The following is a 17,881-nucleotide window of genomic DNA, read 5'->3' on the forward strand; positions in this document are numbered from 1 at the left end:
CTACAATGCACTCTTAATGATAGGCACTGTTATCTCCATTTCACAGGTGAGGTAATGAAGACCTAATGTAACTCAGGGGCTTACAAAAGCCGCATTTGTCTAGTATGCCTAAATGCTGCAAAATATCAGTGAGACATTTTACACAATTTAAATTGGTAATAATGACATCAGTATTATTCATTTTGGCTTCTCCTATATGTCCATTAGAAATAAAACAGGAGAAAGGGGACACATGACCATCAGAGTCTACTTTGGAAAGATCCTCCCACAGCTGCTTTATACACACACACACACACACACACACACACACACACACACACACATACACCAATAATTCAACAATCAATATTAGGGCAACCATGACTTGCCAATTCAAATGCCAAGGAAATTTTTCTGTTGATATAAACCTTTGAGAGAATGCAGGAGGAGGAGGAGGAGAGGAAAAGGGAGAAGAAGGAGAAGGAGAATGAGAAGGAAAAGGAGAAGAAGTCAGCTAAGTGAAGAGCAAGAAGCCTGGAAAGGGGCCCTGCAATCTCAGGCAAAAAAGCAGCTGTGTACCCTGCTGTGCAGGCCAGCTAGGATAGTCACTCCTGTGCGGCCTGTCCCTGGTCCCAGAGTCCTGTGTTGCCTCAAAACACCATCAAGATACAAAATGACATGAATGCTTGACTTGCACAGAGAAGTAGAGTCTTTTTCTCAGAATCCATGGCACACACTCCATGGTTTGACCATAACAAAATTTTGTCTAAAATATTCTTCCCATAGGTATTGTACAAATGTGTCAGCTTTCCTCCCTAATCCATGAAAGTCACTGAAATTAAGTTTTTAGGCTTCTATCTATCTCTTCTTTTTTATTTCACTAATAAAACTTTAATGGCAAAGTTTATTTCACAAAATTTGGAAACACAATGTAATGACATAGCATTCCAGGGATACTGAATTACAAAATAAAAAAGTGTAATACTCTCTCTCTCTCTCTCTCTCTCTCTCACACACACACACACACACACACACACACACACACACACACACAGCATCTCTCATTATCTTCAGTACCTGAATATAATCTACTTTTGAAAAATAACAATTTTTCAGTTAACAAGAATCTATATTCTGTTGCTCAAAATAAAACAATAAATATATTCTCAGCCCATGAAAACTCTCCAAGCAATTTTGTCAAATGCCATCAAAATACTCTTCAACTGCTTTATAATAAGCACCAAGAACTTTGGAATGATACAAAGCTTGTAAAATACTAATTACTTAATTATTAAACTCTTAATGGCCTCATTAGTATGTGTGCATGCGTGATGTACAAATGGAGACTGCACATTAGGAAATGCAAAACACATTTCTGCCTACACTACAGAAAATGGGTACAGTAATGCAAATACAAACGAGAGAGCTAATGAAATAAATCTGAATGGGCCCTGAGCAGGTGGACGAGTAGGTGTTCTGATAGAGAATTCCTACAACTCTGAATGTGTAGACACCCAGAATGGGGTGGGGAAATGACAGCAAACATGTAAGAAGGGACTAGATGCCCGACTCCTGTCGGGGCAAGTGCAGCAAACCTACTGGGACCTACCCAGCCTCTCACTAAGAGCCAAACACTTTTAGTAATTCTTTGCAACTTCCACATGACATTTTAAATTTTTATTTTGATAACAAAGTGTGATAGTGAGTGAATTTCTCCGTTTTGTAAGTGATATTCATAAGGATTAGAAAGCAAAAGATTAACACACACATATAATATAATATATAATACATATATAGAGAGATGACATACATGTACACACATATTCACATATACATACACACATTTACACACACACATATATACATGTAATCCTGGACACATTACAAGAGAAATTACTTTTTCAGTGTTATTACTGGGGATTAAACTCAGGACCCTGTGCATACTAGACAAGCACTCTAACACTGACATACATGCTTAACAAAAATCACTTATCTCATCTGTATTTACTGATACAAATTTCTAATTTAGAAGAAGGGTTTCATTTTAAGCGAATTAATAAGCTACGTTTTTCTATCACTGTTTTCTATCACTTACGTTTTCATAGAAGTCTATTATTAAATGTCTTATATTGTATTCCTTAATGAAAATCTGCAACTATTTTAAAAGTTATAAGGGCCTGGAGAGAAGTTCAGCAATCAAGAGCGTGAACTGTTTCCACAGAAGACCCAGATTTGAACCCCATCACCCACATTGGGCTGTTCACCATTGCCTGTAACTCTGGCTGTAGGTCACCTGACTTCCATGGGCTCTGGTACACATATATGAGCATACATGCATGAAAACAAAAGTAAACATTTTTGAAAATTTTGAGAGTAGGAATGGAAAGCTACTGAATTTAAACATGTCAAGGCATTCCACTCATTTTGCCAAACAATCTCTTGAAAAGATAAACTGTTAAGAATGTAGACCCTGCAATGCCAGAATTTAGCTCAAATCCTTCCCCAAAACAAGCATTGTCTTAAAATAGTTAATAAAATTTCTCTAATTTAATGATAGTGACCCTTTAGATAAACATATTATTTCTTTCATTACTACTTTTGACAGGCCCCTCCTCTCTGAGATAGAATTTTAAGTATCCCAAGCTGGAATTCGCCGTGTATCAAAAGATGACCTTTAATTCCTGCTTTCATCTCCCAAGTGCTGGGATTCTGGGTGTGTGCCACCGTGTCCAGTTTACAAAGCATTTCACCTATGCTGGGCAGGGACCCTACCAACTGAAGCATATCTACAGTCCAATGTTTGATAAATTATTTAGTGTTTATTTCTATTTATTGATTATTTATATTTGTAAATCTTATGAATTTCCCAATTGTCTATCATGTCCCTATTAGTTGTTTCTAAAACCTATTATTTATAGAAGGTATTTGTATACTAAGTATTATTACCCATTATCATTTATATCATGAATTCCTTTTCCTTTGCAAAGTTTGAGAGCTTCCCAAGGCTGAGCTATATCTCTATTTGCTCAACTGAACAGACTTCCTTAGAAGTGTTGAATGGTATGAAATGAGGCTGATCCATTTACCGCAGAGACTATCAGATATCCACCTACAACCTACTAATTTATAAAATTATAAAGTTTTCCTTCTTTGCATTGTGTAGGAAGACACATCTTCATCTCTTCCTGATCTGCCTTGGTAAGAAGCGGGGAGGGTCTAAGTAACTAGTCAGGCGGTCCTCACTTCCTGTCTCAGAAGTAGCTTGGAATTGCAGGTCTTATGAGCTTAACAAGAAACGCCAGTGGAACGAACAGTCAGTGTGATCCCATAAGTCCCCCGCCTTGCCCAGGTCTCATATCTCCACTCACGATAAAAGTGCGTGATGGGTGACTCTCCACATCTGCATTGGCTCTGCTCTTCACTGTCACTTGACAGCACTGACCTTGCAGGTTCCTGGAAATAAATGTTCATCAAGTGGACTAACGTGTTTCACTGGTTCTGAATCTTTACTTCGCAAAATGGCTGAACACAACATTATCTCGATTAACATCATTTTTTTACATATTTACTCTCTGGAAGTACACTAGGCACTCTTTAGACAGCTGAAGATGCTCGCCAAAGAGGCTTATGCTTCAACAAACATTGCGTAACCTGACAATATGTCCAACCCATTGTGCTGCAGTGAGAAAAGTGGTATCTAAGAAGAGTGTCTGCTTGCCAGGCACTCACAGCTTTGGGGAAGAGGAGGACCTGTAAATGAAAAATTATATATCTTTGTCTGATAATACAGAACATCACCATATGATCGCCAGCAAACCAGAGGAACAAGACCTCCACCTGTAACTTTCACAGTAAGACCAGAAGCAAAGTCACAATTTCTCTAACCCAAGAATGTAAAGTTGCAAGAGGGAGGCAGAGGAAGCGCCATGCTCGAAGGTGACAACGAACCTGGTCTAGGCAGGCACAGCAAGCTGCTGAGTTATTCTACAGTTGACTTTTCCATATTTTAAAATTGTGAGGTATAATGGCTCACTCCTTTGTGATCTTTTGTTTTTATTTTTTATGTCTATGGGTATTTTGTTGGTATGCCTGTCTGTGAACCACGTGCATGCCTGGTGTCCACGGAGGTCAGGAGGGGGCCCCTGAAGCTGAAGATGATTGTGAGCTGCCATGTGGGTGCTTAGAGTGGAACCTGAGTCCTCCAATGCCCTGAACTGCAGAGCCATTCCTCCAGCCCTGTCATTAATGTTTCATTTAAAACAATTGCAACTCATTTTTTCTTCACGTTGAATTATTTTTAATTATCTTTTCACAAATATTTACATGCTATTCCAACAACTAAATAAGTAAATGATGTTCCTTGGTGGTTGTTCTTTGTTCTATAAAGGTGTGAGTTGTGTAAGAAAAAGCAACAGTTACACTAGTCTCTCGTGTTCATTTGCCTCTATTTAACCGGAAATAAAAACATAAAAGTAGTTAATCAAAAGAAAAACATTGAGAGAATTTCATCCAATATCTGTGCACACAAATGCACTTGTGCAGGTGAAGACTGGAGCAATGGTTCTGGAGGAATCACCCACCATTATTTTGAGACAGGAACACTCATGGGCCTGGAATTCACCAAGTAAGCTAGGCTGGCTGGCCAGAAAACCCCAGAGTTCTGCCTATCTCTATCTTGTCAGTGCTGAGATCTTAAATGTCTAAGAATTCATCTCATGAAGGAGTTTGCAGCAGTGGGGAGGGGTGTGGGGAGCAGAGGAGACCCTGATTAAATGTGTATTATTGACAGGAACCTCAGTGACTGAGACCCATGGGAATTGACAAAGCCCTTCCTTGAGTCAGACTCAGGGAATTGGAAAAGTTTTCTTCTGGTCCCAGTGCAAATGTTGGCAGTGTGTGCAAAAACTCTCTTCCTCTTCCTGAATAATTGCAACCTAAGACTGCTCCTCTACAGAGACTAGCTCACCTCTCCTTCCGTGCTGTGCTTAATAAACATGCTGAGTTGTGGAGTTGTTTCGGCTCCTTCCAACTAAACACAACCCATCTGACCACAGCTTTTCTAAGTATGTCTATGTGTCTGTCTTTTCTTCATCCTTCCTTCTCCCAGTCAGATTTTCAGGACCAAGCTGTGCAGGTCGAAGCAGAGAGATTTATTTTGAGGATCAAGAATACTTTTCTGTGCTGGAGAGATGGCCAGTAGGTAAGAATGCTTATTGTTCAGGAGGTTGGATTTCCAACTCCCACATAAGAAGAAAGGCATGATCATTTGTGAGGCAGCAACCCCCGAGCTGTGGGGAGCAGAAACTAAAGGCTCCCTGTAGGCAGAGGCTACTCATTCATTTCCCGATTACTCAAACACAAATAATCACACAGAAACTATATTAATTACAACTTTGTTTGGCCAATGACTCTAGTGTACTCCTAGATAGTTCTTTCCTCTTAAATTAACCCTTTTCTATCAATCTGTGTATCTCCACGAGGCTGTAGGGAACCAGTGAGATTCCTAAGGTTCCCACGTGTCCTCCTTTGGCAGCTACATAACATCTCTCTGACTCTGCCTGCTTCCTCTCTATATTTCTGTTCAGATTTCCGGCCTGGCTTTACTCTACTAAGCCATTGGCTGAAACAGCGTCTTTAATAACCAATGGCAATAAAACATATTCATACCATACAAAGGGGAATCCCACATCAGGTCGAGGGGCTTACATCACAAGGGTCTGCACCTTCCCATCTCACTAGCTGACCAGAATACAAATGCAGTGGTTTCTCAAGCAGAAAGCCCAAGGTCAGGGGCTCTGTGGCTCTGAACACGAAATGAATCCTTGGCTGTAGATAAGAAGCCAATGGCTCCGCTTGTCAGGCACTTGAAGGCTTTTAAACTAAGAGGATGGGGTTGAACTGGGTAGATGCTACTGCTTAGTCAAGTGGGTAGGACCTGCCTCCAGGAAACTAATCTGAATGCAAGAAAGCCAGGAGCAGAAGCCCAGCATGGCCAAGGTAGCTTTGAAGTCATTGAGAAGTTAGAAGCTATGTATACGCTAAAATGGCAGCAGAGTAGAAAGGACGGGTCATACCAACTTTCTTTGTAAACATTTTCTCCCTAAACTAAGAACCCAAAAGGTATGCATAATATTTAGTGCAATATAGATACCTGAGGAGACACTAACAGAGTAATGAAGAAATGCTGATTGTTTTACATAATTTCATAAACTGGCTTAACGGGGGCTCTGTTTGTTTGTTCATTGAAAACCATCACCACCATCTCCAGGGCCCAGCAACCCTGGTGGCTGACCTTTCTTCATCTAACTCCGGGGAAGCCTCCTTGGCTGTGTGCTTCTCCAATTCCCCCCAGATCCAAAGCTGAGAACAACAGCTAATCCTGCCTTTGTGGCAGGGACAAAAGAGGGCACATGGGCAAACCTGATCCTCCCTCCACACAATAAAACCAATTAGTCCTTGTAATTTGGGTCTAGAGCTATTTTGACTTTTGTTCTCTCCTCCATTGTCTTTCAACATGAGGGCTGGACGAGCACAGGTTATAAAGAGGGACTGAACCACCAAAAGGCTGTTGTCCCTGATTTCACCCTTCAGCCCACAAGGACAGCTTTTTCCAAAGATTTAATGTTCTGAATTTCCAATACCCACTTAATGATATACAGGAGAACTCACTAATAAGCAAAAATCATTTGATCAATGCAAAGTAGATTCTTCTGCCTTCCAACCCTGGAACCTTCTGGTGGCTTAAGTGGAAGGGTCAGCTATCCATCTGCAGAACAGGCAGTGGGCTTGGACTGAATGGCAAACCCACAGGGCACTCAAAACACAGCCAGAGTGTTTTACATGGAGAGGGGCACAGGGTGGACCTCAGTCTTGGTACTGATGTTCCGTGCCATCACAGCATAGGACAAAAGCTGATTTTGCACACTTTTACACAAGTGAATAAACTTTTAAGGCAGTTACGCCTCGCAAATTTTATGATACATTGAAGGCAAACTGGAGGACTTTGGTAAAAGGCAGACATCAGCTCAGTGCACTGGGCCTGGGCTAGAGCAGACATTTCTAACAAGCTCCCAGCACACAGACTGAACTTGGAATGGTTCTGGAATTTAACGACAAAATGAGAAATTTTTTGAAGCTTAGATCTGGTATCCAATAATGTTTTCTCTTACCTGTAAACAATGTAAAAAGAAAGATTTGGGCTATTGTTGTCAGAAACAGGGCATGCCTTAATCGATTTTTGCCAGACAGTCCAACCACTTTTAAGTCAAGCTGAAGTTCATGGTGGCATTACTGCCACTGAGCCCTGTGTCTGTGTGGGGATGGCTAGAAAGATTCCTCCCATGCTATGTGTGCAGACAGTTTTACAATATGCGGTTGCTGGAGTTTGAACAGACTACATATTTATCTTCAAAGTTGTTTTGCATGCATGTATCATCAACATAAAATCAAGAAATCCTATGAAAGATAAAAATAAGGCAAATGTTTGACAAAAGTGTCCATTATTATTCAAATATTCCTGGCATCAAACATATAGAGCTGTGACCACTTGCCTTTGCTCTAAATGCTTGCACCATTTTCTAGCCCTTTTCTAATCCCTGTGTGATTAACTTGACAGGAGCCCACTTAACCATTATTTCTTGGGAAGGGAGCAACAATTATGCAAACAGGATTTCTATTGTTGCCGTCATAGAACAAAAAAGTTATGCAGCTATCCCTCATAAGGGTCCTTGAAAACAGCCTAACACACAAAAAGGATTTCTGAAAATATATTACAAGTCAACTTGGTTTTGTTGTTGTTTTGTTTTGTTTTGTTTGTGGAGGTGATTTGCGTTTTCACTAAAATGTGAGATTGGGGTGAGCATTTATTGGGACGCATCAATTGCTAGGTGATTCTGTGAATCAGTGTTCTCTCAAGACACTGACTCATTAACAGTGTAATCAAATATTAGCTTTGCCTAGAGTGCTTGTGTTTGTGGGTCGGTTTGGGGGGATATACTGTATAGAGAAAGAGGGTTAAAGTGAAAACAGAAGGAAAGACCTTTAGATGCAGAGTCGTGAGCAGGAGGAGAGGTGGGAGTTCTGTGCTGCTTTTTTCTTAGTTCCAAGAGTCTAGGTTTACTTACCTTTCTGCCGTGGTAAAATGTCCTCCTGTCAGGAAGCTGAACTTAGTGAAGTCACATTCCATGTTGTCAGTATGAGCAAAGGAGGGAATGGATGGCCAATCACTTAAACTGGGACCGGAGCAGCAGAAGCATCCTGGATCCCCACGTGAGCAAATCACACTCATCGATTCCAGGCATTTGAACCTGGCTCTCAGATGGTCAGATTTAGTCCATCAGCCTCCAGTCACAGACTTCCCTCAGGAAAAAAAAATCCAAGTATGACACTGTTTAATTCTTAAAATGTGTTCTCAGTTACCCTGAACAAGCTTCCCTTTGGCATCTCCAACAGAGCCTCACTGTCCGGGCCACAAATAAGCTGCTTTGCTCAAACACGCTCTCCAAACACTGTGAACATGTCTCGGTCCGTCCTCCAACTACTCCCTGAGAGAGGAATGCCTTCACAGAGGGGCTTTTCATTCCCGAGATTTGTGAATGATTTGCCCAGGTTTAAACGCACGACAAGAGCGGTTCCATCTTGAATTCTAGTTGCTAGCCAGGCCAGCTGGTTCCAATGCTTTTACAGTCATTGATTCCTTGTATCCACTATTCGATAATGCAATCCCATTTCAGATCCAAATATTGGTGCCAGCATTACTTCACAGATCTCCAGCGCTTTCCATTCAAAACACAAGAGTTTCTCCATGCTTCTCAGATCACATAACTGACTCCTTTTTAGGCTGTGTATTAGTGGCTGAGATCTCAGAATATCAGACTAGAAAATGTCAGTTTGCCTATCCACATGCTCAGTCCTTTGTAATCTCCATCTCTTTTCTTGCACCAGGTTACCAGAAGACACAACAGGGCAGCCATTTGCCTTCGGTTCTAGTTTTATTTCTACCACTGTGATAAACACCAATGTCAAAGCAACCTGAGAAGGAAAGGTGGATGGTTTCTCTAATTAACTTGTGCCAGTCAGTCTGTTGCTGAGGAAATCAAGACAGGAGCTAGGCAGAGAAGGAACCTGGAGGCAGGAGTTTATGCAGAGGCCATGGAGGAGGTGCCCCATAGGCATGCCCACAGGGCAAGCAGATGGAGGAGACAATACCTCCATTGAGATCTCTTCCCAAACATGTGTGTAGGTTTATATCAAGCTGAGGGGAAAAAAATCAGCTTATCTTGTCAATAGAGGAAAAGGAGGTTAGTGCCCTTGCTCCAAAAAACCATTAGATCTGGAGCTGTTACTGGCATCACAGCTGGCAGTCAGACCCTGCCAGGAGGCTTTGGCTCCAAAAAAGAAAAGAAGAGAAGAGAAGAGGAGAGAAGAGAAGAGAAGAGAAGAGAAGAGAAGAGAAGAGAAGAGAAGAGAAGAGAAGAGACAAAGGAAGAAAGAAAGAAAGAAAGAAAGAAAGAAAGAAAGAAAGAAAGAAAGAAAGAAAGAAAAAAGAAAGAAAGGAAGGAAGGAGGAAGGAAAGAAAGAAAGAAAGAAAGAAGGAAAGAAAGAAAGAAAGAAAGAAAGAAAGAAAGAAAGAAAGAAAGAAAGAAAGAAAGAAAAGAGAAACCAGACATGGGTGTTACATTACAGTAGCTAAGAAACCAGACATGGATGGTATTTTACCTAAGAACATACTTGGTTTTCAAGGTAGAACAGAGAGTTTAGTCACACAGGGTTGAGACAGAAAGCCTAAAGAGATTTGTACTTGGTTAATTACAGATGAGATCTGTTATCAATCCTGCTGCTGCCCTTTGGGTTCATTTGCCGGCTGCCCTGCTTGCTTGCTTTAGGATTTCAATGCATTGAATTGGATTAATCATTTCTCAAGTGTATGTCTCCCCACAAGTCTGTGCATGGTTCTGCTGTGTTTATTTATATGTTTATTTTTTAAAAGAGTTATGGATGTCCTGTGGTTCACCAGCCAATAGGAAAGCTAATACTGACACGTGGCCTTCCTATAAACAGACCCCTTGCCCTGCACCTCCAGTGCCCACACTTTGTACACTGTGAAGTTTCCCTCATCACAGCGTCATAGGAATACACATTCTGGGGAGTTTGCATTCTCATACGTGTAGCTTAATGAAAAGTATATTACAACGCTACTAATACGTGGGTGATTAAACCGTGCTATAGGAAACTTGGGAAATTTAATGGGGGCGGGGTGGCGAGGAAACTCTAACCACTAGCCTGATGCTTCTGTGTGCCTTCGAGAGGACACACGTACTACACAGTCTTTGCAACTCGGGACCTACTTAAACACTCCGCCTATATATTTTAGTATATGGCAAAGGTCATTCTTTCAGCAAATATATATTGGGTATCTACTGCCTTCCAGGACATAATGTACTATGCTCGGTTAAACTAGTGCACAGGGATTCCTGATGTCATGGAAGTAACACTAAGGGAGACCGACAACTCCACGGGATTCTGGGTGGTTTTAATGCGGGGAGAAAGTGTGTGATGTTTAAATATTACGCTCAGAGGTAGCTGGGAATGGGATGCGTAGGTAACTCGTTGGAGCTCAATCAGCCCGCGAAACTCTTCCGAAGCCCCCATGCATGGACACACTTGGTGGGGATTCACTTCCCAGAAGACACTACCCTTTCTCTCTCACTCTTTTTCCAGCTGGTGGTCAGTACCCTGTCTCGGAATCACCCACACAGCGTCCGGAAGGTCCGCGGTTCCCGGCTCGGACCGCTCTCAGGACACACCGCTTTCTCAGAGCCACCAGGGAAAGCCAGCGGAGCACGCGCCGGGAGCGCGCTCGCCGGAGCCGCCCTCCCGCCCCCGGCTCCGCGAGAGCGCGCGCGCCGGGCCGGCAGCTCAAGGCGGCGACGCGGCCCGTAGGGCGGCGCGCGCCCTGGGCTCGGCAGCTGCGGTTGTGGCTAGAGCGGGCTGGCGTCGGGGACGGGGGCGGGAGGGGACGCGGCAGCCTCGTGAGCGCCGAGGAGAGCGGGGAGCAGGATCAGCGAGTTGGAGAGGCGCGGCGAGCAGCACTGCGCCCGCGGAGAGCCCGGCCCGGCGTCCCCGTGCCCGCGCGCGCTCAGCACCCGCGTGGAGGACAGCTCCGCAGCGCGCCGCTCGCCCCGCCGCCCTCTCGCCCGCCTGCACCCAGTAGCCGGTGGCCCGGGCGCCCCGCGGAGAGCCCGCACAGCGCTGCCCGCCCCGCTCCTCCCTACTAACCAGCCCGGAGGGCAGCCCGCGGCCTCGGGAGCCTTGACGACGCCGGGGCAGAATGTACCAGGGACACATGCAGGTAAGAGACCTCCTTCCGCGGGTCGATGGAGGGACCAATGCTCCCCCAAGTTCCTGGTGGCCAGAGCTGCACCTCGCCCAACTCAACAAGTGACTGGTGCACCATGACCGAGACGTTTGCGTTCCCCAGAAACACTGGACTGTTTCCAGGGTGGGAAGGGGAGGAAAGACCGGGAACTTACACGCGGGGAAGTTTGTTTTCTGTTCAGTTCTGAGGCTGTACCTTTAAGCCGGCTCTGGGATCCTAGCAGAGGAACCCCAAGGAGGTGACCATGTTTCCTTGCAAACCCATCGCTGCACCTCGCACGTATGTCAGCTGAAGGGCAAACATCAGCCAGACTTGTCGCCTCTCCAGCCTGCACAGGGCTCTCCACAGTCCCAGCAGTTAGCCACAGTCGGGGTGTTCTGTAATGCATTAAATTTTAAAGGTCCTGCGGTGTATTCTCCCCTCTTCAGGTGACAGGACATTGTCACCTGTCCCAGTGGTGACAGTGGAGAGGTTCTGGGGTGTTCAGGAGGGGCTTCATCAGATGCCAGCGCTGTACTCAGTTGGGAAGATTACTTTAACCTTGAGTCTAGTTTTTATGCATGAGATTGATTCTTCCTCATGATAAAATTGTACTGCCGTGTGGTGGAGAGATAACCCAAGCAGTAACTCAGCCTTCTAAAGTGTGAGCGGAGCTCATTCCCTATCCCTGGACATCTTTCCCCCAGGGGTTCCTTTCCAAAGACACTCAGCTAGCAGTCCTCATAGGCGGTGTCCCCCACACCTGGCATCCATCTGGTGTGTCTGTGTGAGGGTGAAAGATGCTTCTCTGGGCTGAGACATAATAAACACACTGCTGTATGCATGACTTAATATTTAATTTTCAGGTCCTGGGGAAATTCCTTTGAGTTATCATGTACTGTTATCATAGTACTAATTGTATCTTATCTTAAACATATTACTGATCGCATCTTAAGTTTGGTGAGAATTCCGAGTCAGCCGAAGAGCTGCCCTGTTACTGACATCATCCTGCTTTGAAAGTCATTAATGGGATTATGTCACTCTGATGGATAATTATTGGTATAACTTAAAGATACATACCAAATACAATCTGCCTGATTAGAAAGTTTAAAATCAAAGGAACTCTCCCACTACTTGGGGGTGGGGAGGACCAGCAGCAAAGACTGATTTAGTTTTGTGCTTTGTTTTCATTCAAGAATGATAAGTAAGCTATCATTATTTACATAGCAATCTTCATTTCTTGACAAAGGTAAAAGAGAAAGATTTGAATAAATAGATTCAGCGTGCAGAAATTTTCTCATATGCACGCACTTCATAGTTGGCTGCCTAATGCAATTTATTGAAAATTTTCCATGACGTTTTTGTTTTGGGGGGGTTGATGCTTTTGTTTTTTATTTGTTTGTTTGTTTTTATTTATTTCCAAAATATGTTCTTGTGAATGCAGAATTGAGGAAATAATCTGGTGAATTCACACACTCTCCAACACAATTTTGACTCAGTTTTCAGGATATTTTAAGAGAGGTTGCTATTGAAACTTAACTGGTCTAGAACAGTTTCTGAAGGCTTAATTTTACTTTGGAAGAGGAGACAGAATGAGACAAGACTGTCCATTTGTTCCCACTATGACTGTGTGGCTGTAACAGCACACCAGGGCTCACAGTGAAGCTCACAAATCTGCTCTGCCAAGCCTAACTTGAAAATGTTACAAAACAAAAGCTACAATCAGCATCCTTGCCAAAATTTTAGAGCACAATGCTTTTTCCCCTCGTTCCTGACCATTATGTTGAACAAAACATTTCAGATATGGTCTGAATGGGACTTCTGATTATCCCCAAAGCACCTCTGACAACCTGATTCATGATATATCTTTATTTACATTCTGAAACACCCACTTTCTTACCCCAACACTGTCATTTAGCCTGCAGATAGACCCTCCATGGTGTTGGCAGATTTAAAAAATGGCTCCTAATCAGTTTTAGCTCCGTCTTGTGTGTGCCTGACTCTAGGCACTCACATGCACAGATACAGTCCAAACACCCTCAAAAATTTTCAATTAAAATCCCAATATGTCCTCTGTAACGTCGACCAGGAGCCTGAATGTTGACTGAGGCTGCTGTCAGATTTGGGCATATTTGAAAGGTTGATATTACTTTGCTGTATTAAAACAGGTATGAAACAAAAATCCCTTGGAATTGTGTCTTATACCTTCTAAGTCTTCTCTTTTCCATGTGCAAGACATTTTAAAAACAAAGTGCTTTGCGAATAACAATCTGGAGTGGAGGTGGGGGGGGTATTCACATGAAGCCTTAAAACTAGTCCAATTAAAACCCCTGCAGAGCCTTCGTGTTTGCGACTTCATGCTTCTGCAAACATATTCCCTACTCTCATGCAGAAGGGTAACTGTTCTACCTGTGGTAGAACCTGTACTCACAGGCTTTTAAAAGCACCCATTTGGTTCATTCTGATCGTTCATTACAAGTTGAAAAGCGACATCTGTTACAAACAGACAAAGCACAGGAAGAAGCATAGTTCTTGGTTTCCCTGGCCACCGCCGTGATTGTTTTCCAGGTCTGGGAGTTGTTTTCCACTGGCTCACCAGTTATTTCCAGAGAGAATTGATTACCCCAGTAACTTCAGCAAGGGTGGCTCTTATTAGTGACGGCTTTGGTCTTGCTTCCTGCTCCTGTCTCACAAGGGGATCAAGGGTGACTAAGTACAGTCCAGCATCAGTTGTGACCACCGTCTACTACTGATGAGCACCCAGTGGTCTTAACCCCACCAGCGTCCCCGTGTCCGGTGCTAAGGTGCCTGTTTGCTCATGTGGGTTTGAGTTAACGCTGCAAACAGGAGTGAAAGCACCCATGGTCTCTGAGTATTTTCCTAACCCAACTCGTTTCCTGCTAGAAAATAGATAGAGATCATTGTCATTTCCATTTTCAATTAATTTTTTGGGGGGGTGATGAAGAGTTAGTGGTAATTTCTTCTTTTGTTTATTAAAAAAAACAAACTTATTTCAGAAGGAAATCAGACCCACAATAATCTACTTGTGATGGTGACTGACCTTCATCCTGGGCATTCAGTACAGGCTCTTCACTTATTTAAGCTTCGCAACATATAGAGCAGAAAGCCTGCTGTAGAATTATAAGATTGTTAGCTACTCTCAAAGGCAGCATTTTGTTTATTGTCCCCCAAACGGATTTAAGTGGTTTTTTTTTTAAATTTATGATGTTATTTGATCTTTTCCTTAAAATTTTCACTAAGGGAGACCTATTTGGGTAAATAAATCAATCATGCTAAAATATTGGACCTAACCACTGGAGATCCTTTTAGGTTTTCTCAGCACCAAGCACTAAGGAGTCAGGCCAATGTAGTCTGTGGATGCTGTCAGCATCCATGCCTCGGCTTGCCACAGTGGAGACCCTCAGTAAGCTGCTGATATTATTCTGGGGACTTGCAGTTTTCCAACCGATGCCTCTTCCACACTCTTACAGTTCCTTTTCTTCCTACGTCATTTCTCCATCAACCCTTTGCTAGCTCATCAGCCCTCACACACCCATTGGCACTGGGTGTGAAAGGCGAGGTAGGATGCTTTAGGCATCATGAACCAGACTGGACAGGGGTAGCTCTGTTGTCTTGGTCAAGGATGGCCACTGTCCTTTCCCCTGCCCCTGTACTCAGCTTAAGTGACACATGCCTCTCCTCACAAGCGTTGCTGTGAGTGATGTCCAACATTCTTACAATGGGGTTATTGTCTTCACTCTCTACTACAACTCTGCTGAAGAAAATTCATGTCCAGTTAAGCTTGAAATTACAGGGAAATCTCCAGCAAGATTCGAAAGTGGCTTTCTGTATCTTCGCACGCAGTTACACTTGATATGGGTGTAACACTCGGCAGTTAGCACTAGCATTTCTGATAGCTGTGGCTTAGCATTATATAGTATCTGATTGAGCTGAAAAATTCCATTCCTCAGCCAACAGTTAACAGTAGACACTCTAAAAACTATGTATGGGCTCTGTAGATTTTATTCGTAGTTTATAAAATTCTTCCTAAAAGCATGTGTTTGAGATTACAAATTCCAGCACATGCATGTTTTGGCTCTAAAACGTTTTTTAAATACAAATGAAGAGAAAGTAAAAAGCGGAGTTGTTGATTTTAAAATCCAGAATTTTTACATACCCACGGTCAGCCTTGGAAGCATTGAGATGCAGTGTACCATGCTGTGAGAACATCTGGCAGTCTGTTTTGCTTTGTTTGGCTGGTTTGGTTTGGGCTTTCTCTCTTTCCGTTGAGATCACTCTTTTCCAAAAGTGGCCAAGCTAGAGCTGTTTCAAGGGTTCCTAGCTCAGAATTGCCTTCCTGGTGAAGCCTCTCCCACAGTGAGGGTGCAGGAAAACCGCCAATTTGTCTCCCTTTCTGAGAGACCTAAGTCCAGCTGGAGTTTGGTGACGCTAAAAAGTGACATAATTTCAAGCGTGTTTGGTGTGGTGGCACATACCTGTAATCCCAGCAATAGGGCAGGAGACTGAGGGAGGAGAATCGCAAGTTCAAGATCTGGCTGAGCTACACAGCAAGACCTGTTTCCGAAAAGAAAATTTAAATAGACCAATAGAGAAAAAAAGGAAAGAAAGAAAGAAAGAAAGAAAGAAAGAAAGAAAGAAAGAAAGAAAGAAAGGAGAATTCAAATAGACCAATAGAGAAAAGAAAGAAAGAAAGAAAGAAAGAAAGAAAGAAAGAAAGAAAGAAAGAAAGAAAGAAAGAAAAAACGTTGTCAGGTTTCTGAAGCACACATCACCAGTTTTTATACTCAGAATTCCCGAATGACAAAGTTATTTCGCTAAGAATGGAATTAGTGGTAGCGTCTCTTTCAGTGGTGCCATCCCTCGGTCCCTCTCCTCACCTCTGCCACACCTTCTAATAAGGACATCAAATGGAAAACTGTCCTTTCCCAGTCTGCTGAGGAAGATGATTGTATCTTGTCTATTACATTACTGTACTGTACCAAATACAAGCAGGAAGGTAGTCAATATCATGTTGTTTCAGTATCAAGACAATTATCGAATTTTCAGAGCTGCCTGTGTTGGTCTGTAACACTAGGACTTCCTATTTTTAGGAGATAGCATACTCTTATTTAAATTCCACTGGACAATTAGCAAGTGTAACAACATCACACTTCAAGTGGATTTTCAGTAGAAAGGTCATTTCTACGGACTTCTCCTTTAGACAACCAGAGCCATAAACCACATGGATGACAATGCTTGCACATTGGGTTAGAAGGAGGCTGTTTATCCACTGTCTTGCTGAAAAGAGATGTACAGAGCTCTGTCAGCAGTGTTACAGCTGAGAAGACCAGAGCCAGGTGGGGTAGCTAGCCTCACACATACGTGTGCAGCTCCAAGCCACTGTCCATGTGATCATACCTCTGTAAACCCAGGCAAGTCCTATGATGGAGCTTTGGTGTAGCAATGTTTCTCCTCCACAGAGAGTACCATCTGGGGATCTATGAGTCACAGAGATATCAAGAAAGGGTTACTGCTGTTTTGATGCCAGTAATCTACCTAGGATGATGCAGAATTCCCACTCCCACCTCTTCAAAGCCATGTGGCTCTTAAAGCAACTGATAAAGATTACAAATTCCAAAAATGTCATGTGCGTATTGATTAAAGGACATGGGATGTTTAGTTTGCAAAGTAAAATCTTGGGAGGCCACAATGACTACGGAATTACTTGCAGGCTGCTGTTTAGGAAAGGAATTCTCTACTACATTGGTTAAATGCATAAAAGGTGACATCATAGTCACAAAAATACATTGGCATCACATTAAGCAGTGAAATCATAGACTTCTCAGATTACGTTGATCAAGAGTGAGCCCACGTTTGAATGTTTTACTTCTCTGTGTCTTTTGTCTGTAGTTTGTAGTTCCTGGTTTGTGTCTGTGTCTATCCCTGTGGTTGTATCCATGGCAAAGGTCTCTGCTCTGTATTTACTGACTAGCACAGAAAGCATCATATGGGGAAGAAATGAGGATTCTTTATAGAAATTATTCGTGTTTTACAAAGGATTAAGTCACTGACTCCAACTGCCACCAACCGACCTCAAAGCACTGGGCACTGCAAAGAAGCTCTCCAAATGTTGTTTCCAGCGTTTATGGTGGATTTTCGTGGTATAAGGTTTCTTCCAACCTGTTGGCAGCTTTGAGCAAATGATTGCCACAGTGCACAGATACGCACTCTGGGTCAAGGGCATGGAAGAGGACATTACTTAAGATTAAAGCTAAGTATTAGCTTAGGTTCTAAAAGCTCATTACGTGGGAAATCTAAGGCAAGGAAGGCTGGTTGTTACATTGTTCTCTTAAAGGTAGGTTAAGCAAGCAGGCTGAGTACACAATCAGATCACAGGCAGAGTCTCGAGGGACCATAAGGCATTTTTACTAATTTGGCTGTGAGGTCCAGCAAAGGTTTCTTCTCTTTGAATGCAAGAGATATTTTATAAAATTGTATCTCTATACTCTCCAGGTTTTGGAGTGTGAAATGGCAACATTGAAGGAT

The 17,881-nt window shown here is 42.9% G+C and overlaps 1 protein-coding gene across 4 annotated transcripts in view; it reads left to right on the forward strand.

The window, feature by feature from the left end:
• Nucleotides 1-11,150: 11,150 nt before the first annotated feature.
• Pex5l (peroxisomal biogenesis factor 5 like) overlaps nucleotides 11,151-17,881 on the forward strand; it is a 207,618-nt gene continuing 200,887 nt past the window's right edge. For 2 of the 4 annotated variants that reach the window (XM_085682333.2, XM_048429890.3), the window contains exon 1: nucleotides 11,151-11,329. In XM_085682333.2, the coding sequence (XP_085538459.2) occupies nucleotides 11,309-11,329 (21 nt within the window). In that variant the 5' untranslated portion in view covers nucleotides 11,151-11,308. The remainder of the gene's footprint in view (nucleotides 11,330-17,881) is intronic. The other 2 variants (XM_085682335.2, XM_048429894.3) reach the window with 1 other exon arrangement.

Source organism: Myodes glareolus, chromosome 20 (assembly GCF_982192425.1).
Source record: "Myodes glareolus chromosome 20, mMyoGla1.1, whole genome shotgun sequence".
NCBI lineage: Eukaryota > Metazoa > Chordata > Mammalia > Rodentia > Cricetidae > Myodes > Myodes glareolus.